Raw genomic sequence first — 19,266 nt, 5'->3', positions numbered from 1 at the left:
CTAGTAACCAGACACGCTACCATCTGCTAGCCAATTATTATCCTAAAAGACATCAAGGCTGATCAACATTGCTGGTACCACTTGGTCCACACATCTTATCCAACAATTTCTAGTCATGTAGCTATGACTTGCAACACATCGTATACAATCGAAGCTGTGTCAATAGCAAGGCATGAATTCTAGCTTTCAGTTCCAGTGCTGCAGTATGATATATTGCATATACATAGACAGTAAGTATAACCATGACTTAACGTTATGAAGTAGTGGCAGTTACCTGATGATCAATGTGGGCCCCCAAAGGACAAATCCTGTAGGGGCAAGCAACCACCCTAACCTCTCTCGCATCTCCTCCGCTAATCTCAGCCACATTCTTCCGCACAATGTTAAGCTGCATTGCCAGAAACAGTATAAATAAACCTAGGGCTCATACACATTAATAAGATAAGATGAACCAAAATCAAGAGCCTCCCCTAACATGTAATTTAACCAGTATAATTGCATAACTAAAATGCATCCCAGGTCATGCGGCTGTCACTGAATCGACTGAATTTCGTTCATCTGATTAGCTATACCAAAACTTGAGCTGATGGGAACTCTAAAATCTGCAGGCGTTCAGAAAGTACAGCGGATTGTGGTCCTACTGGAGCCATCCACATCAGCAATTTATCACGTAACCGAAAAAACAAGTGCAGATCCTTTACGCTCCTCTCCCACAGGTGTTCGGCAAGCACCAACAAGGCACCGCCCCACCTTATATCCCCAAAAAATACATTGATTCAGAAATAACCACCAGACTGCAAATTATGTGGGCACCACATTAATTCCGAGCAATCAGTGTACCATCGACTGCATACATCCGTTGGGGAAAAAAACATCTAACAGTAAAAGTTCCTTTTCGACGCCCACGCCAGAGAAATGCAAAGGAAATTAAATGGAGCCGATTAGCCAGCAACCAGTGCACGGGTTCAGACGGCAACTCAGGACTAAGCAAATGGGGAAGCGCGGATCGAGGCTTGAACCCTAGACAAATCCCCAAACATCCCCAAGTTTACGGGGCGTCGAGATCGAGAGCACCGACAGGCGCCAGCCCGACCCTCTCCCCCGATAAATCATCCAGGCAATGCGGGTGGGGATGGGGGTGGGGGCCTTTCCTTACCTCCTCCTCCGACGGCCACCGCGACGGCGAGCCTCCTCCCGCGGGCGCCACCATTCCTCCGCCCACCGCCGATCTCGCCGCTCGCCGCCTAGCAGGTGGTGGTGGTGGTGGTGGCCGTGTACGAGTGGCGCGGCCGCAGTGTGCGCGGGGCGGGGTGAGGTGGCGTGTGCGCGTTTGTTTCTCGCTGAGTTGTTTATCGCTGGCTGGCTCGCCCGTCGTCGCGCTGTCAGTCGGGCTAAGGTGATGGCGCTTTGTTGGTTGTCGATCACGGGATCGCCGCCGTTCACGCCCGCACGGACGGCCGGATGGATCGTGTACGCATCTGTGACAGCTACGTACGTCCAACCGCTGCGATTTTCTGAACGGACGACAGTGATCTGCGTTGCGGGCGGTACGGAAATAAGTTACGTGTTTCGTTCGTGTGCTGAGCTGCGGTGGGGTGCGGCTGCGAACCAAGACAAGTACTGGTACACCGGAGGACAATAATGATTTTTCCGGAGGACCGTGGCCCTGTTTGATTCATAAGTCCTATGTTTTTTTTAGGGCGCTAATAGGCGCCGGCGCACCGGCCGAAACTTTCGGCCGGTCCGCGTGGGCCATTGGATCTGTCTAACACGGAGCGTGCGGAACCGCTCGATCACGCACGTATCGGACGGACTCGATGTGGACCCGGTCGTCGTCTTCCTCATCCGCCTCGCATCGTTGACTCTGGCCGATGTCGCCGTCTGCCACACCCCGCATTCCTCGTGGCTCGCTGCATCGGTGGCTCGCCATGGCTGCCGCTCGCCGCCGCTCGCCGTCGCCACTCGTCGCGCTCGCCGTCTCCGCTGCAGCAAAAAAGGTACCAGATGCATCAAAAACAAGCGGTGATGGCGGCCGCCAGGTCCAACAATGTCGGGGCCGCCGGTTCCAGCATCCGTCGCAGCACCATTGGTGCATAGAAAAACAGTCATGTGCATTAACGGCTCGCCGCTGCAGCTTTTTCGTCGCCGGTCTCTGGTTGAAGCTTTTGAAATATATGGTTGAAGCTTTTTGTGTTAGCGATTGTAGCTTTTTGCGTTTCCTGTCACCGGTTGAAGCATTCTATATCGCCGGTTGAAGCTTTTTTTTCTAGCCGGTTGAAGCTTTTTTCGTCGCCGGTTGCAACCTTTCTGATTTCCAGTCACCGGTCACCGCCGTGAAATGGTGATACAATTACTGTCTACGGTAGTAGCAAACATTCTGTATGGTTGCAGCAAAAAACGTTGTCGTGGCTGTCAAAGGGTTGCATCTTCTTCATGAATGATGTAGCTTTTCTCTATCGTTCGGTTGAAGCTTTTTTCATCAAAGGTTGTAGCATTTTATATAGACGGTTGTAGCTTTTCTCGATAGCACTGAACGCTTACAGTTTTCTGTATATACGGTTGAAGCATTTTTAATCTTGGGTTGAAGCTTTCCTGTCAACGGTTGCAGCACTCGCCAGCCTCCCAGCTATCGCACATCTCTGATTGAAGCAAAAAATACCATTGGTTCCAGCAAAAAATCTCTATGGTAGTAGCAAAACCAAAACACAGTTGTAGCAAAAAACGGTCATCCGCCATCTCGCCGTGACGTCGAGGTTCCAGCAAAATTTGCGCCGCGGGGTGCAGTCCTGCCATGGCTGGTTGCAGCTCCGGCGTGGCCGGGTCCGGCGAGGTAGGGAGAGCTCCGATGCACGCGGATCCGCGCGGATCTGGTCGAGGGCGGCCAGATCTACTGAACGGCGGCGCGCCTGAGAGGCCTGCGGGCGCGGGGCGATTCGTTGACCATGACAGCGGGGAGAGAGAAAGAGAGAGATGCGCGAGAGGAAGAAGAGAAAAGGAAGGAGGACTAGTCGTCTCAGGTCCATCACGTCACGTGGTTGCTCGCGAGTGGGTCGCATCGCGCATGTGTGGACTGGACCGGCCGAAGCTTCGGCCGGTGCCCCGGCCCCAAATGTTTCCCTTTTTTTAGTATCAACTTATAAGTTCCAAGCCCTTAAAAAATCCCTACCTTTTTGGTTGCTGGGACTTTTTTTTGACGGGGAAATAAGAGTTTCATTAACCAGAAGGTGCCGCATAATCGCTGGCGACCAGATCGAGTACAAAAGCAGGCAAGTGCTCCAGCCAAATGCTGGAAGGCACTGGTGCCTGATAACCAGACTGCGCTAAAACATGCGCGACAGAATTACAGCCTCGACGGCAGTGATTGAACTCGAAAGCCTCAAAGTGGAGGAAGCAACTGCTTCTAATCTCCCTGAATAATACTCCCAGTTCAGAAAAGTCTGAGTCGCCGGAGTTGAGTGCTTGCACCAGAGTGAGGGAATCAGACTCCAGCATCACCCGGTGTACACCCGCGTTTGCAGCTCCCTCCACCGCGGCCAGGCATGCCTCCGCTTCCGCATGAAGGGCGCTTTTGATGTGTAACAGTTTTCCCGCTCCAGCTGCAACAGCGACTCCGTCGTCCGATCGCAGGATATAACCATAGGCACCATCGTCAGCCTCCTTTTTGAAAGAAGTATCGAAGTTTACCTTGACAAACTCCCGCTTGGGGAGTTCCCATTTTGTCATCGGAGTGGCCGGTGCCCTCGCTGGTTCTGCATCGGCAGAGAAATCGAGTAGGTGTTTCTGGATCATGTGGCACACGTCCTCCGCTGCCTGAATCTTCTCGCCTGCATTTATCTTGTCTCGTGTAGTCCACCAGTCCCAAAGGAGCACACAGACTTTGCGACGAACTTTAGCAGGAAGAGGACTGCCTCCACAACTGCACCGGCATTAGGTTGTTCCAAGAGCAACAGTCTTGTATCTTCCATGTTGTACTGCCTCCAGACCTTCTTCACAAGTTTGCACCGAAGAAAAGTGTGTGCCCCATCCTCATCCAATCTTTTGCACAAAGGGCAGCGGGTGTCCAACTCGATCTGCTTCCGCTTGATATTCATGAGCGTCGGCAGACTGTCATGAGCAAGCCGCCACAAGAAGATCCTCACCTTGGCCGGTAGCTGCATGTTCCACAACTTAGTCCACCTGGTCGGAGCGCCTGGATCAGCAGTCGAAGACGAGCCGTCCCTGTCATTCACGGCATCCCGGATGCGGACCCCCAACTGGTAGGCAGATTTGACGCTGAAAACACCCTTGGGATCGTAATGCCATGCCACTTGATCCTCCATGCCGGCGCGAAGAGGGATGGCCAGAATCTGGCCAGCGTCATCCGGCGTAAACAGATCGTGTATTAACTCCATATCCCATTGCTCAGTGAGAGGGTTGATCAAGTCCGCCACTTTAGTCACCACCGCATGTCCCCTAAGGGAGGAAGGGCGCCTAGTTGTGCCTCTGGGGATCCATGGATCATGCCACAAGTCGATGTTCTCACCGTCTCCAACTCGCCAAACCACTCCCTCCTTCAACAGCTCGACGCCGCGCAGGATGCTTCGCCAGGTATGCGACATGCCCTGTTGTGGGATCGCGTGCAGAATTGACGAGTCCGAGAAGTATTTCGCTTTAAGCACTTGGCTCCTAGGACTTATAAGTCCCTATAAAACCATATTACAACTATAAGTCCCTATAAAACTCTCCTTGAGAGTCTTATTTCATAAGTCCCGAATGCCTACTATAAGTCCCTATAAGTCCCTCCTGTTTGGTTTAGATGGGACTTATAGGGACTTTTTTAAGTCCCTAAACCAATAAGTCCCTGGAAACAAACACCTTCTGTGTCTGTGACCACACACGTTCCTGTAGCTCAACGCTGCATGCATGTGCGCGAGGGGTCACAGACTCGCGGTGCTGTCTTTAGCGTACGTGCTACCGAACAAAATGGAAATGGAAGCTACGGTCGGTGCATGTTGTTCGTGAACTCATAGCTAGGTGCATCTCAAGTAGACCCTCAAAAGCACCTATGCGTTGGACAAAACTGTCTGTACATAGTTTGTCCTTTAACATGGTAGATGCGGTGCATTGAAGTCTCTTCTTTGTGAAAGGGCGGAAGACCATATACTCCCTCCGTCCGGAAATACTTGTCGGACAAGTGGATGAATCTAGACGTATTTTAGTTATAGATACACCTAATTGTAGCCATTTCTCCGACAGGTATATCGGGACGGAGGGAGTATTAAGTATCATAGATCCTTACAAACACGCATATGAAGAGATAAAAATACATTCAAATCTTCAAGGGTGTTGATTTCTTCTTCCCCCTTCATCCATCGGCGGTGTGTCGTGAGCATAGCTGGATGCCACTTGTGGGTCTCGACCTCGGTAGAGAAAATTTTCTTTTGAAATGTTGAATACTCTCAACACAACACAACAGATAATCAACTAAGTAGTTTCAGTTCTATGAAAGAAAGCTATTCCCGAAGGAAAACTAGTTCTGAAACCGAAAGAAAAATGTTCCTGAAACAAAATTGTTCCCGAAACAAAATTGTTTCCGAAATAGAACTGCTACGGAAACACAACTGAGCAGATTTAGTTCTATGAAACAATACTATCACAGATACAAAGTTATCAGCATATTGCATACATGAAGCAATTGCCCACATAACAGATACAAAACATGCACACTACTGCGAAATGTTCATTAGAGCAAGACTTAGCACAATGACTAAGTAGTACCATATGAAAACCAAATGAACATTCGGACAAACAACCTTAAGTACAGTGAAAGCATATATGCAACACAATATGGTCACAGTTGAAAGTGCGTTAAGTCGACTAGAGGGGGGTGAATAGGCGATTTTTACAAACTCGTCACTGAGGAATTTCAGGGTGAGGAAATTCCTAAGTCACGAACAACTAGCAGCGGAATAAGTACTCAGGTATAAGCATAACAGAGCAAAAGCAGGGTCATCATCATGAAATGAAAAACAAACACAGAGTACAGAAAGCATAAACACAGGATAAGCAGGCTGAAGACAATGTGACTGAAGAAATTGGATTGAGGAAATAGAGAAAGTCTTCAGTTAAAGTCTTCAAACAGTAATGATCAGGTTCATCAACAATTAAATTAGGAAATGAAAGGGTTGAGGAAATAGAACCAGTAGGCTTGGTGAAGATAATGATTTGGTAGACCAGTTCCAACTGTTGTGATAGTTATACGTCTTGTTGGAGCGGCTGAGTATTTAAACTCGAGGACACACAGTCCCGGACACACAGTCCTCACCGTATTCTCCTTGAGCTAAGATCACACAGACCTCGCCCAACACTCATGGTAAGTCTTCACAGGTGACTTCCAAACCTTCACAGACTTGGTCACTCGACGATCCACAATTCCTCTTGGATGCTCAGACCATGACGCCTAACCATCTGGAGGATACACAGTCCTCAAAGGTAACAAGCGTCGGTTCCACACAGGAACAATCTCTTTAGTGATGCTCAATCACTTTGGGTTTGTAGGTGTTTTGGTTTGGGATTTGGGTTTTCCTCACTTGATCGCTCAAAGTCCTCGGAGGGATGGGATGCTCTCAATTGACAAGTGTCAGTTTCTCTCGGAGCAGCCAACCAGCTAGTGGTTGTAGGGGGCGGCTATTTATAGCCTAGGGAGCAGCCCGACATGATAAGTGATACTTCTCCATCGTATCTACTTTTCCAAACACTCTTGCCCTTGTTTTGGACTCTAACTTGCATGATTTGAATGGAACTAACCCGGACTGCCGTTGTTTTCAGCAGAACTGTCATGGTGTTATTTTTGTGCAGAAATAAAAGTTCTCGAAATGACCTGAAACTCCACGGAGATTATTTTATGAATTAATAAAAAATACTGGCGAAAGAATCAAGGCCAGGGGCCCCACACCCTGTCCACGAGGGTGGGGGGCGCGCCCTACCCTCCTGGGCCCGCCCCCCTGAAGGAAATATGCCCTAGAGGCAATAATAAAGTTAATATTTATTTCCTCATATCATGATAAATGTTTATTATTCATGCTAGAATTGTATTACCCGGAAACATAATACATGTGTGAATACAGAGACAAACATAATGTCACTAGTATGCCTCTACTTGACTAGCTCATTGATCAAAGATGGTTGAGTTTCCTAACCATGGATATGAGTTATCATTTGATCAGTGGGATCACATCATTAGGAGAATGATGTGATTGAGTTGACCCATTTTGTTAGCTTAGAACTTGATCGTTTAGTATGTTTCTATTGCTTTCTTCATGACTTATACATGTTCCTATGACTATGAGATTATGCAACTCCCGTTTACCGGAGGAACACTTTGTGTGCTACCAAACGTCACAATGTAACTGGGTGATTACAAAGGTGCTCTACAGGTGTCTCCGAAGGTACTTGTTGGGTTGGCGTATTTCAAGATTAGGATTTGTCACTCCGATTGTCGGAGAGGTATCTCTGGGCCCACTCGGTAATGCACATCACTTAAGCCTTGCAAGCATTGCAACTAATGAGTTAGTTGCGGGATGATGTATTACGGAACGAGTAAAGAGACTTGCCGGTAACGAGATTGAACTAGGTATTGAGATACCGACGATCGAATCTCGGGAAAGTAACATACCGATGACAAAGGGAACAACGTATGTTGTTATGCGGTTTGACCGATAAAGATCTTTATAGAATATGTGGGAGCCAATATGAGCATCCAGGTTCCGCTATTGGTTATTGACTGGAGACGTGTCTCGGTCATGTCTACATAGTTCTCTAACCCGTAGGGTCCGCACGCTTAAAGTTCGATGATGGTTATATTATGAGTTATGTGTTTTGATGAACCGAAGGTAGTTTGGAGTCCCGGATGAGACCGGGGACATGACGAGGAGTCTCGAAATGGTTGATATGTAAAGATCGATATATTGGACGACTATATTCGGACATCGGAAATGTTCCGAGTGATTCGGGTATTTATCGGAGTACCAGAGAGTTACGGGAATTCGCCGGGGAGTATATGGGCCTTATTGGGCCATATGGGAATAGAGGAGAGAGGCCAAAAGGAAGGAGGCGCGCGCCCCCCCTCTGGTCCAAATTGGACAAGGGGTGCAGCCCCCTTTTCCTTCTTCCTCTCCCCCTCTTTCCTTCTCTCCTACTCCAACAAGGGAAGGAGGAGTCCTACTCCCGGTGGGAGTAGGACTCCCCCCTTGGCGCGCCCTCCTCCTAGGCCGGCCGCCTCCCCCCTTGCTCCTTTATATACGGGGGCAGGGGGGCACCCCATAGACACAACAATTGATCCCTTGGATCTCTTAGCCATGTGCGGTGCCCCCCTCCACCATAGTCCACCTTGATAATATCATAGCGGTGCTTAGGCAAAGCCCTGCGTCGGTAGAACATCATCATCGTCACCATGCCGTCATGCTGACGGAACTCTCCCTCAAAGCTCGGTTGGATCGGAGTTCGAGGGACGTCATCGAGCTGAACGTGTACTGAACTCGGAGGTGTCGTGCGTTCGGTACTTGATCGGTCGGATCGTGAAGACGTACGACTACATCAACCTCGTTGTGCTAACGCTTCCGCTTTCGGTCTACGAGGGTACGTGGACACACTCTCCCCTCTCGTTGCTATGCATCACCATGATTTTGCGTGTGCGTAGGAAATTTTTTGAAATTACTACGTTCCCCAACAGTGGCATCCGAGCCAGGTTTTATGCGTTGATGTTATATGCACGAGTAGAACACAAGTGAGTTGTGGGCGATACAAGTCATATACTGCTTACCAGCATGTCATACTTAGGTTCGGCGGTATTGTTGGATGAAGCAGCCCGAGCCGACATTACGCGTATGCTTAAGCGAGACTGGTTCTACCGACGTGCTTTGCACACAGGTGGCTGGCGGGTGTCAGTTTCTCCAACTTTAGTTGAACCGAGTGTGGCTACACCCGGTCCTTGAGAAGGTTAAAAAAGCATTAACTTGATGAACTATCATTGTGGTTTTGATGCGTAGGTAAGAACGGTTCTTGCTAAGCCCATAACAGCCATGTAAAACTTGCAACAACAAAGTAGAGGACGTCTAACTTGTTTTTGCAGGGCATGTTGTGATGTGATATGGTCAAGACGTGATGCTATATTTTATTGTATGAGATGATCTTGTTTTGTAACCGAGTCATCGGCAACTGGCAGGAGCCATATGGTTGTCGCTTTTATTGTATGCAATGCAATCGCCCTGTAATAGCTTTACTTTATCACTAAGCAGTAGCGATAGTTCTAGAAGCAATAGTTGGCGAGACGACAACGATGCTACGATGGAGATCAAGGTGTCGCGCCGGTGATGATGGTGATCATGACGGTGCTTCGGAGATGAAGATCACCAGCACAAGATGATGATGGCCATATCATATCACTTATATTGATTGCATGTGATGTTTATCTTTTATGCATCTTATCTTGCTTTGATTGACGGTAACATTATAAGATGACCTCTCACTAAATTTCAAGATAAAAGTGTTCTCCCTGAGTATGCACCATTGCCAAAGTTCGTCATGCCCAGACACCACGTGATGATCGGGTGTGATAAGCTCTACGTCCATCTACAACGGGTGCAAGCCAGTTTTGCACACGCAGAATACTCAGATTAAACTTGACGAGCCTAGCATATGCAGATATGGCCTCGGAACACTGAGACCGAAAGGTCGAGCGTGAATCATATAGTAGATATGATCAACATAGTGATGTTCACCATTGAAAACTACTCCATTTCACGTGATGATCGGTTATGGTTTAGTTGATTTGGATCACGTGATCACTTAGATGATTAGAGGGATGTCTATCTAAGTGGGAGTTCTTAAGTAATATGACTAATTGAACTTAAATTTATCATGAACTTAGTCCTGATAGTATTTTGCAAATTATGTTGTAGATCAATAGCTCGCGTTGTTGCTTCCTTTTGTTTATTTTTGATATGTTCCTAGAGAAACACTATGTTGAAAGATGTTAGTAGCAATGATGCGGATTAGATCCGTGATATGAGGTTTATCCTCATTGCTACATAGAATAATTATGTCCTTGATGCACCGCTAGGTGACACATCTATTGCAGGAGCAGATGCAAACGTTATGAACGTTTGGCTAGCTCAATATGATGACTACTTGATACTTTAGTGGACCATGCTTAACGGCTCAGAATCGGGACTTCAAAGACATTTTGAACGTCATGGACCATATGAGATGTTCCAGGAGTTGAAGTTAATATGTCAAGCAAATACCCGAGTTGAGAGATATGAAGTCTCCAACAAGTTCTATGGCTAAAAGATGGAGGAGAATATCTCAAGCAGTGAGCATGTGCTCAGATTGTCTGGGTACTACAATCGCTTGAATATAGTGGGAGTTAAGCTTCCAGATAAAATAGTGATTGATAGTGTTCTCTAGTCACCATCACCAAGTTACTTGAACTTCGTGATGAACTATAGTATGCAAGGGATGACGAAAACGATTCCCGAGCTCTTCGTGATGCTGAAATTGTTGGGGAACGTAGCAGAAATTCAAAATTTTCCTATGTGTCACCAAGATCTATCTATGGAGAAACCAGCAACGAGGGGAAGGATAGTGCATCTACATACCCTTGTAGATCGCTAAGCGGAAGCGTTCAAGAGAACAGGGTTGAAGGAGTCATACTCGTCGTGATCCAAATCACCGGAGATCCTAGTGCCGAACGGACGGCACCTCCGCGTTCAACACACGTACAGCCCGGTGACGTCTCCCACGCCTTGATCCAGCAAGGATAGAGGGAGAGGTTGAGAAAGACTCCATCCAACAACAGCACAACGGCGTGGTGGTGATGGAGGAGCGTGGCAACCCTGCAGGGCTTCGCCAAGCACCTACGGGAGAGGAGGAGGTGTCACGGGAGGGAGGGAGGCGCCAGGGCTTTAGGTATGGATGCCCTCCCTCCCCTCCACTATATATAGGGGCAAGGGAGAGGGGGGAGGCGCAGCCTTGCCCCTTCCTCCAAGGAAGGGGTGCGGCCAAGGGGGGGAGAAGTGCCTCCCAAGACAAGTGGAGGCCCTCCCCCTTAGGGTTTCCCCCTCCCATGCGCATGGGCCTTGGGGGGGCTGGTGCCCCTGGCCCATTAAGGCTAGGGCGCCCCCCTACAGCCCATGCTACTATATTGGACGTGGTGGAACAATTTCCGGACCTCCGGACCCCACCGGAATCCTCCGGAACCTTCTGGAAGCTTCCCGGTACAATACCGAAAAAACCCGAACTTTTTCCGGAACCCGAACAACAACTTTCCATATATAAATCTTTACCTCCGGACCATTCCAGAACTCCTCGTGACGTCCGGGGTCTCATCCGGGACTCCAAACAACATTCGGTAACTACATACAAACTTCCTTTATAACCCTAGCGTCATCGAACCTTAAGTGTGTAGACCCTACGGGTTCGGGAACCATGCAGACATGACCGAGACGTTCTCCGGTCAATAACCAACAGCGGGATCTGGATACCCATGTTGTCTCCCACATGTTCCACGATGATCTCATCGGATGAACCACGATGTCAAGGACTCAATCGATCCCGTATACAATTCCCTTTGTCTAGCGGTATTGTACTTGCCCGAGATTCGATCGTCGGTATACCGATACCTTGTTCAATCTCGTTACTGGCAAGTCTCTTTACTCATTCCATAACACATCATCCCGTGATCAACCCCTTGGTCACATTGTGCACATTATGATGATGTCCTACCGAGTGGGCCCAGAGATACCTCTCCGTTTACACGGAGTGACAAATCCCAGTCTCGATTTGTACCAACCCAACAGACACTTTCGGAGATACCTGTAGTGCACCTTTCTAGCCACCCAGTTACGTTGTGACGTTTGGTGCACCCAAAGCACTCCTACGGTATCCGGGAGTTGCACAATATCATGGTCTAAGGAAAAGATACTTGACATTAGAAAAGCTTTAGCATACGAACTACACGATCTCTGTGCTAGGCTTAGGATTGGGTCTTGTCCATCACATCATTCTCCTAATGATGTGATCCCGTTATCAATGACATCCAATGTCCATGGTCAGGAAACCGTAACCATCTATTGATCAACGAGCTAGTCAACTAGAGGCTTACTAGGGACATGGTGTTGTCTATGTACCCACACATGTATCTGAGTTTCCTATCAATACAATTATAGCATGGATAATAAACGATTATCATGAACAAGGAATTATAATAATAACTTATTTATTATTGCCTCTAGGGCATATTTCCAACAGAAATCAACGAAGGTAGAAATCAAGAAAGAACATCAAGTGTTGATGATTGACAAGATCACTAGTTTCAAGAAAAGGGCAAAGGGAAAGAAAGGGAACTTCAAGTAGAATGGCAGGAAACTTGTCACTCATGTGAAGAAGCCCAAAGCTGGACCAAAGCCTGAAACTGAGTGCTTCTACTGCAAAGGAAATGGTCACTAGAAATGGAAATGCCTTGAATATTTGGTGGATAAGAAGGATGGCAAAGTGAACAAGGGTATATTTGATATACAGGTTATTGATGTGTACCTTACTAAGTGTTTATAGTAGCCCCTGAGTATTTGATACTTGTTCGGTTGCTAAAAATTAGTAACTCGAAACAGGAGTTACAGAATAAACAGAGACTAGTTGAGGGTGAAGTGACGATGTGTGTTGGAAGTGGTTCCAAGATTGATATGATCATCATCGCACACTCCCTATACTTTCGGGATTAGTGTTAACCTAAATAAATGTTATTTGGCGTTTGCGTTGAGCATAAATATGATTTGATCATGTTTATTGCAATACGGTTATTCATTTAAAGTTAGAGAATAATTGTTATTCTATTTACATGAATAAAACCTTTGATGGTCATACACCCAATGAAAATAGTTTCTTGGATCTCGATCATAGTGATACACATATTCATAATATTGATGGCAAAATATGCAAAGTTGATAATGATAGTGCAACTTATTTGTGGCACTGCCGTTTGGGTCATATCGGTGTAAAGTACATGAAGAAACTCCATAAAGATGGATTTTTTGAATCACTTGGTTATGAATCATTTGATGCTTGCGAACCGTGCCTTTTGGGCAAGATGACTAAAACTCCGTTCGCCAAAACAATGGAACGAGCTACTGACTTGTTGGGAATAATACATACCGATGTATGCGGTCCAATGAGTGTTGATGCTCGTGGCGGGTATCGTTATTTTCTGACCTTCACAGATGATTTGAGCATATATGAGTATATCTACTTGATGAAACATAAGTCTGAAACAATTGAAAAAGTTCAAAGAATTTCAGAGTGAAGTGGAAAATCGTCATAACAAGAAAATAAAGTTTTCTGCGATTTGATCGCGGAGAAGAATATTTGAGTTACGAGTTTGGTCTTCAATTAAAACAATGTGGAATAGTTTCACAAACTCATGCCACCTGGAACACCACAACTTAATGGTGTGTCCAAACGTCATAACCGTACTTTATTGGATATAGTGCAATCTATGATGTCTCTTACCGATTTACCACTATAGTTTTGGGGGTTATGCATTAGACACAGCTGCATTCACGTTAAATAGGGCGCCATCTAAATCCGTTGAGACGACACCATATGAACTATGGTTTGGCAAGAAACCAAAGTTGTCGTTTCTTAAAGTTTGGGGCTGCGATGCTTATGTGCAAAAGCTTCAACCTGATAAGCTCAAACCCAAATCGGAGAAGTGCGTCTTCATAGAATACCCAAAGGAAACTGTTGGGTACACCTTCTATCACAGATCCGAAGGCAAGATATTCGTTGCTAAGATGGATCCTTTCTAGGCAAGGAGTTTCTCTCAAAAGAAGTGAGTGGGAGGAAAGTAGAGCTTGATAAGGTAATTGTACCTTCTCCAGAATCGGAAAGTAGTTCATCACAGAAATTAGTTCCAGTGATTCCTACACCAATTAGTGAGGAAGCTAATGATGATGATCATGAAACTTCAGATCAAGTTACTACAGAACCTCGTAGGTCTTCCAAAGTACGGTCCGCACCAGAGTGGTACGGTAATCCTATTCTAGAAGTCATGTGACTAGACCATGATAAACCTACGAACTATGAGGAAGCGATGATGAGCCCAGATTCCGTGAAATGGCTTGAGGCCATGAAATCTGAGATGGGATCCATGTATGAGAACAAAGTGTGGACTTTGGTTGACTTGCCCGATGATCGGCAAGCCATAGAAAAAAAATGGATCTTCAAGAGGAAGACAGACGCTGATAGTAGTGTTACTCTCTACAAAGCTAGACTTGTCGGGAAAAGTTTTTTGACAAAGTTCAAGATATTGACTACGATGAGTTTTTCTCTCACTCGTATCGATGCTTAAAGTCTGTCCGAATCATGTTAGCAAATTGCCACATTTTATGAAATCTGGCAAATGGATGTCAAAACTAAATTCCTTAATGGATTTCTTAAAGAAGAGTTGTATATGATGCAACCAGAAGGTTTTGTCGATCCTAAAGGTGCTAAAAAAATGTGCAAGCTCCAGTGATCCATCTATGGACTGGTGCAAGCATCTCGGAGTTGGAATATATGCTTTGATAAGTTGATCAAAGCATATAGTTTTGTACGGACTTGCGGTGAAGCCTGTATTTACAATAAAGTGAATGGGAGCACTATAGCCTTTCTGATAAGTATATGTGAGTGACATATTGTTGATCAGAAATGATGTAGAATTTTTCTAGAAAGCATAAAAGAGTGTTTGAAGGGAGTTCTTTAAAAAGAAAGACCTCAGTAAAGCTACTTACATACTGAGCATCAAGATCTATTGAGATAGATCAAGACGCTTGATAAGATTTTTTAGTGTGTACATACGTTGACAAGATTTTGAAGTAGTTCAAAATGGAACAGTCAAAGAAAGAGTTCTTGCCTGTGTTACAAAGATGTGAAATTGAGTAAGACTCAAATCCCGACCACGTCAGAAAATAGAAAGAGAATGAAAGTCATTCCCTATGCCTCAGTCGTAGGTTCTACAAAGTATGCCATGCTATGGACCAGACCTATTGTATACCCTGCCCTGAGTTTGGCAAGGGAGTACAATAGTGATCTAGGAGTAGATCACTGGACATTGGTCAAAATTATCCTTAGTGGAATAAGGATATGTTTCTCGATTATGGAGGTGACAAAAAGGTTCGTTGTAAAGGGTTACATCGATGCAAGTTTTGATACTAATCCAGATGACTCTAAGTCTCAATATGGATACATATTGAAAGTGGGAGCAATTAGCTAAAGTAGCTCCATGCATAGCATTGAAGACATAGGAAATTTGCAAAATACATACGGCTCTGAATGTGACAGACCCGTTGACTGAACTTCTCTCACGAGCAAAACATGATCACACCTTAGTACTCTTTGGGTGTTAATCACATATCGATGTGAACTAGATTATTGACTCTAGTAAACCCTTTGGGCGATGGTCACATGATGATGTGAACTATGGGTGTTAATCACATGCAGATGTGAATATTAGTGTTAAATCACATGGTGATGTGAACTAGATTATTGACTCTAGTGCAAGTGGGAGACTGAAGGAAATATGCCCTAGAGGCAATAATAAAGTTATTATTTATTTCCTCATATCATGATAAATGTTTATTATTCATGCTAGAATTGTATTATCCGGAAACATAATACATGTGTGAATACATAGACAAACATAATGTCATTAGTATGCCTCTACTTGACTAGCTCATTGATCAAAGATGGTTGAGTTTCCTAACCAAGGATATGAGTTATCATTTGATCAGTGGGATCACATCATTAGGAGAATGATGTGATTGACTTAACCCATTTTGTTAGCTTAGCACTTGATCGTTTAGTATGTTGCTATTGCTTTCTTCATGACTTATACATGTTCCTATGACTATGAGATTATGCAACTCCTGTTTACCGGAGTAACACTTTGTGTGCTACCAAACGTCACAACGTAACTGGGTGATTATAAAGGTGCTCTACAGGTGTCTCCTAAGGTACTTATTGGGTTGGCGTATCTCGAGATTAGGATTTGTCACTCCGATTGTCGGAGAGGTATCTCTGGGCCCACTCGGTAATGCACATCACTTAACCCTTGCAAGCATTGCAACTAATTAGTTAGTTGCGGGATGATGTATTACGGAACGAGTAAAGAGACTTGTCGGTAACAAGATTGAACTAGGTATTGAGATACCGACGATAGAATCTCGGGCAATTAACATACCGATGACAAAGGGAATAAGGTATGTTGTTATGCGGTTTGACCGATAAAGATCTTCATAGAATATGTGGGAGCCAATATGAGCATCCAGGTTCCGATATTGGTTATTGACCGGAGACGTGTCTCGGTCATGTCTACATAGTTCTCGAACCCGTAGGGTCCGCACGCTTAAAGTTCGATGATGGTTATATTATGAGTTATGTGTTTTGATGAACCTAAGGTAGTTTGGAGTCCCGAATGAGATCAGGGACATGACGAGGAGTCTCGAAATGGTCGAGACGTAAAGATCGATATATTGGACGACTATATTCGGACATCGGAAAGGTTCCGAGTGATTCGGGTATTTATCGGAGTACCGGAGAGTTACGGGAATTCGCCAGGGATTATATGGGCCTTATTGGGCCATACGGGAATAGAGGAGAGAGGCCAAAGGAAGGAGGTGCGCTCTCCCCCTCTGGTCCAAATTGGACAAGGGGTGCAACCACCTTTTCCTTCTTCCTCTCCCCCTCTTTCCTTCTCTCCTACTCCAACAAGGGAAGGAGGAGTCCTACTCCTGGTGGGACTCCCCCCTCTGGTGGGAGTAGGACTCCCCCCTTGGCACGCCCTCCTCCTAGGCCGGCTGCCTCCCCCCTTGCTCCTTTATTTACGGGGACAGGGGGGCACCCCATAGACACAACAATTGATCCCTTGGATCTCTTATCCGTGTGCGGTGCCCCCTCCACCATAGTCCACCTCGATAATATTGTAGCGGTGCTTAGGCAAAGTCCTGCATCGGTAGAACATCATCATCGTCACCACGCCGTCGTGCTGACGGAACTCTCCCTCAAAGCTCGGCTGGATCGGAGTTCGAGGGACGTCATCGAGCTGAACGTGTGCTAAACTCGGAGGTGCCGTGCGTTTGGTACTTGATCGGTCGGATCGTGAAGACGTACGACTACATCAACCGTGTTGTGCTAACGCTTCCGCTTTCGGTCTACGAGGGTACGTGGACACACTCTTCCCTCTCGTTGCTATGCATCACCATGATTTTGCGTGTGCGTAGGATTTTTTTTAAATTACTACGTTCCCCAACACCCCCTGCCTCGTGGGCCCCCTGGTGCTCCACCGACCTCAACTCCAACTCCATATATTCACGTTCGGGGAGAAAAAAATCAGAGATAAGGATTCATCTCGTTTTACGATACGGAGCCGCCGCCAAGCCATAATATCTCTCGGGAGGGCTGATCTGGAGCGTTCGGGGCTCCGAAGAGGGGAATCCGTCGCCCTCGTCATCATCAGCCATCCTCCATCACCAATTTCATGATGCTCACCGCCGTGCGTGAGTAATTCCATCATAGGCTTGTTGGACGGTGATGGGTTGGATGAGATTTACCATGTAATCGAGTTAGTTTTGTTAGGGTTTGATCCCTAGTATCCACTATGTTCTGAGATTGATGTTGCTATGACTTTGCTATGCTTAATGCTTGTCACTAGGGCCCGGGTGCCATGATTTCAGATCTGAACCTATTATGTTTTCATGAATATATGTGAGTTCTTGATCCTATCTTGCAAGTCTATAGTCACCTACTATGTGTTATGATCCGGCAACCCCGAAGTGACAACAATCAGGACCACTCCCGGTGATGACTGTAGTTTGAGGAGTTCATGTATTCACTAAGTGTTAATGCTTTGGTCTGGTACTCTATTAAAAGGAGGCCTTAATATCCCTTAGTTTCAAATAGGACCCCGCTGCCACGGGAGGGTAGGACAAAAGATGTCATGCAAGTTCTTTTCCATAAGCACATATGATTATATTGGGAATACATGCCTACAATATATTGATGAACTGGAGCTAGTTCTGTCTCACCCTATGTTATAACTATTGCATGAGGAATCGCATCCGACATAATTATCCATCACTGATCCAATGCCTACGAGCTTTTCACATATTGCTCTTTGCTTAGTTACTTTACATTGCCACTGTTACAATTACTACACAACCGCTACTATTACTTTTGCCACTATTACCGTTATTTCCATACTACTTTGCTACTAAATACTTTGCTGCAGATATTAAGTTTTCCAGGTGTGGTTGAATTGACAACTCAACTGCTAATACTTGAGAATATTCTTTGGCTCCCTTGTGTCGAATCAATAAATTTGGGTTGAATACTCTACCCTCGAAAACTGTTGTGATCCCCTATACTTGTGGGTTATCAATAAGACATAAATGTTCTTCAATGATATGACCGTTAGGTGCTAGGATATTTTGGACAGCTGGCGCGTAGCACAGCAACGGTTGGATTTGATATTCGAATTCTTCAGGGCTATCATGTTCCTCACTATGTAGGCAATCCGCACTGGCGAATTCCTAACTCCCCAGTCAGAACAAATTCCTCAGAGACCAGAAGATCTTCGTCTCTGTCACTGAAGAAATTGACTGAACTAATATGAGATTTCCAATGGCTTCACTCGAAAGGATTGGGTAGGTGTAGAATTAGTATTACCTCGACCACCTTTAACAGTACGGTGTTTCCTATGACTCAAGAAAGAGAAAATGAAACTACGAAAACAAAGTCTTCACACTTCATAATCCTCGCATGAATATCCAAGTCTTCAAGGTCACACCAATTTCTTCACTTTCAAAGTCTTCAGGAGAACCAAAGTCTTCAGCTGAAGACACTCATTTTTAGGGGTTGACATTCATTGTAAAAATCAAACTCCTCATCAACTTATAGAGCATGTGTACACTCACAAAATATTAGTCCCTTAACTTATAAGTCTTCAATACACCAAAATCACTAAGGGGCACTAGACGCACTTACAATCTCCCCCTTTTTGGTTATTGATGACAATATAGGTTAAGTTTTGAATGGGGATAAATGTATCAATTAAAAGTGCTCAGTAATGAGGAATTTGATTGCAACATATAGAAGAAATCCCCCTGAAGATGTGCATAGTGAGGAATTTGCTTTTGAAGAGTAGAATCATGGAGATCTCTCCCTATATCTTGTAATTCATACACGCATTTAACATAT

At 45.6% G+C, this 19,266-nt stretch overlaps 1 protein-coding gene across 1 annotated transcript in view; it reads right to left on the bottom strand.

Annotated features, from left to right (window-relative positions):
- Positions 1 to 1,386, bottom strand: part of LOC123046506 (galacturonokinase) — a 6,128-nt gene extending 4,742 nt beyond the window's left edge. The window contains exons 1-2 of the mRNA XM_044469893.1: positions 1,157 to 1,386; positions 275 to 388 (exon numbers count right to left, since the gene is read on the bottom strand). Of these exons, the coding sequence (XP_044325828.1) occupies positions 275 to 388; positions 1,157 to 1,210 (168 nt within the window). The 5' untranslated portion in view covers positions 1,211 to 1,386. The remainder of the gene's footprint in view (positions 1 to 274; positions 389 to 1,156) is intronic.
- Positions 1,387 to 19,266: the final 17,880 nt, after the last annotated feature.

Source organism: Triticum aestivum, chromosome 2B (genome assembly GCF_018294505.1).
Source record: "Triticum aestivum cultivar Chinese Spring chromosome 2B, IWGSC CS RefSeq v2.1, whole genome shotgun sequence".
NCBI classification, from domain to species: domain Eukaryota; kingdom Viridiplantae; phylum Streptophyta; class Magnoliopsida; order Poales; family Poaceae; genus Triticum; species Triticum aestivum.
This window is presented reverse-complemented; position numbering and strand designations above follow the sequence as displayed.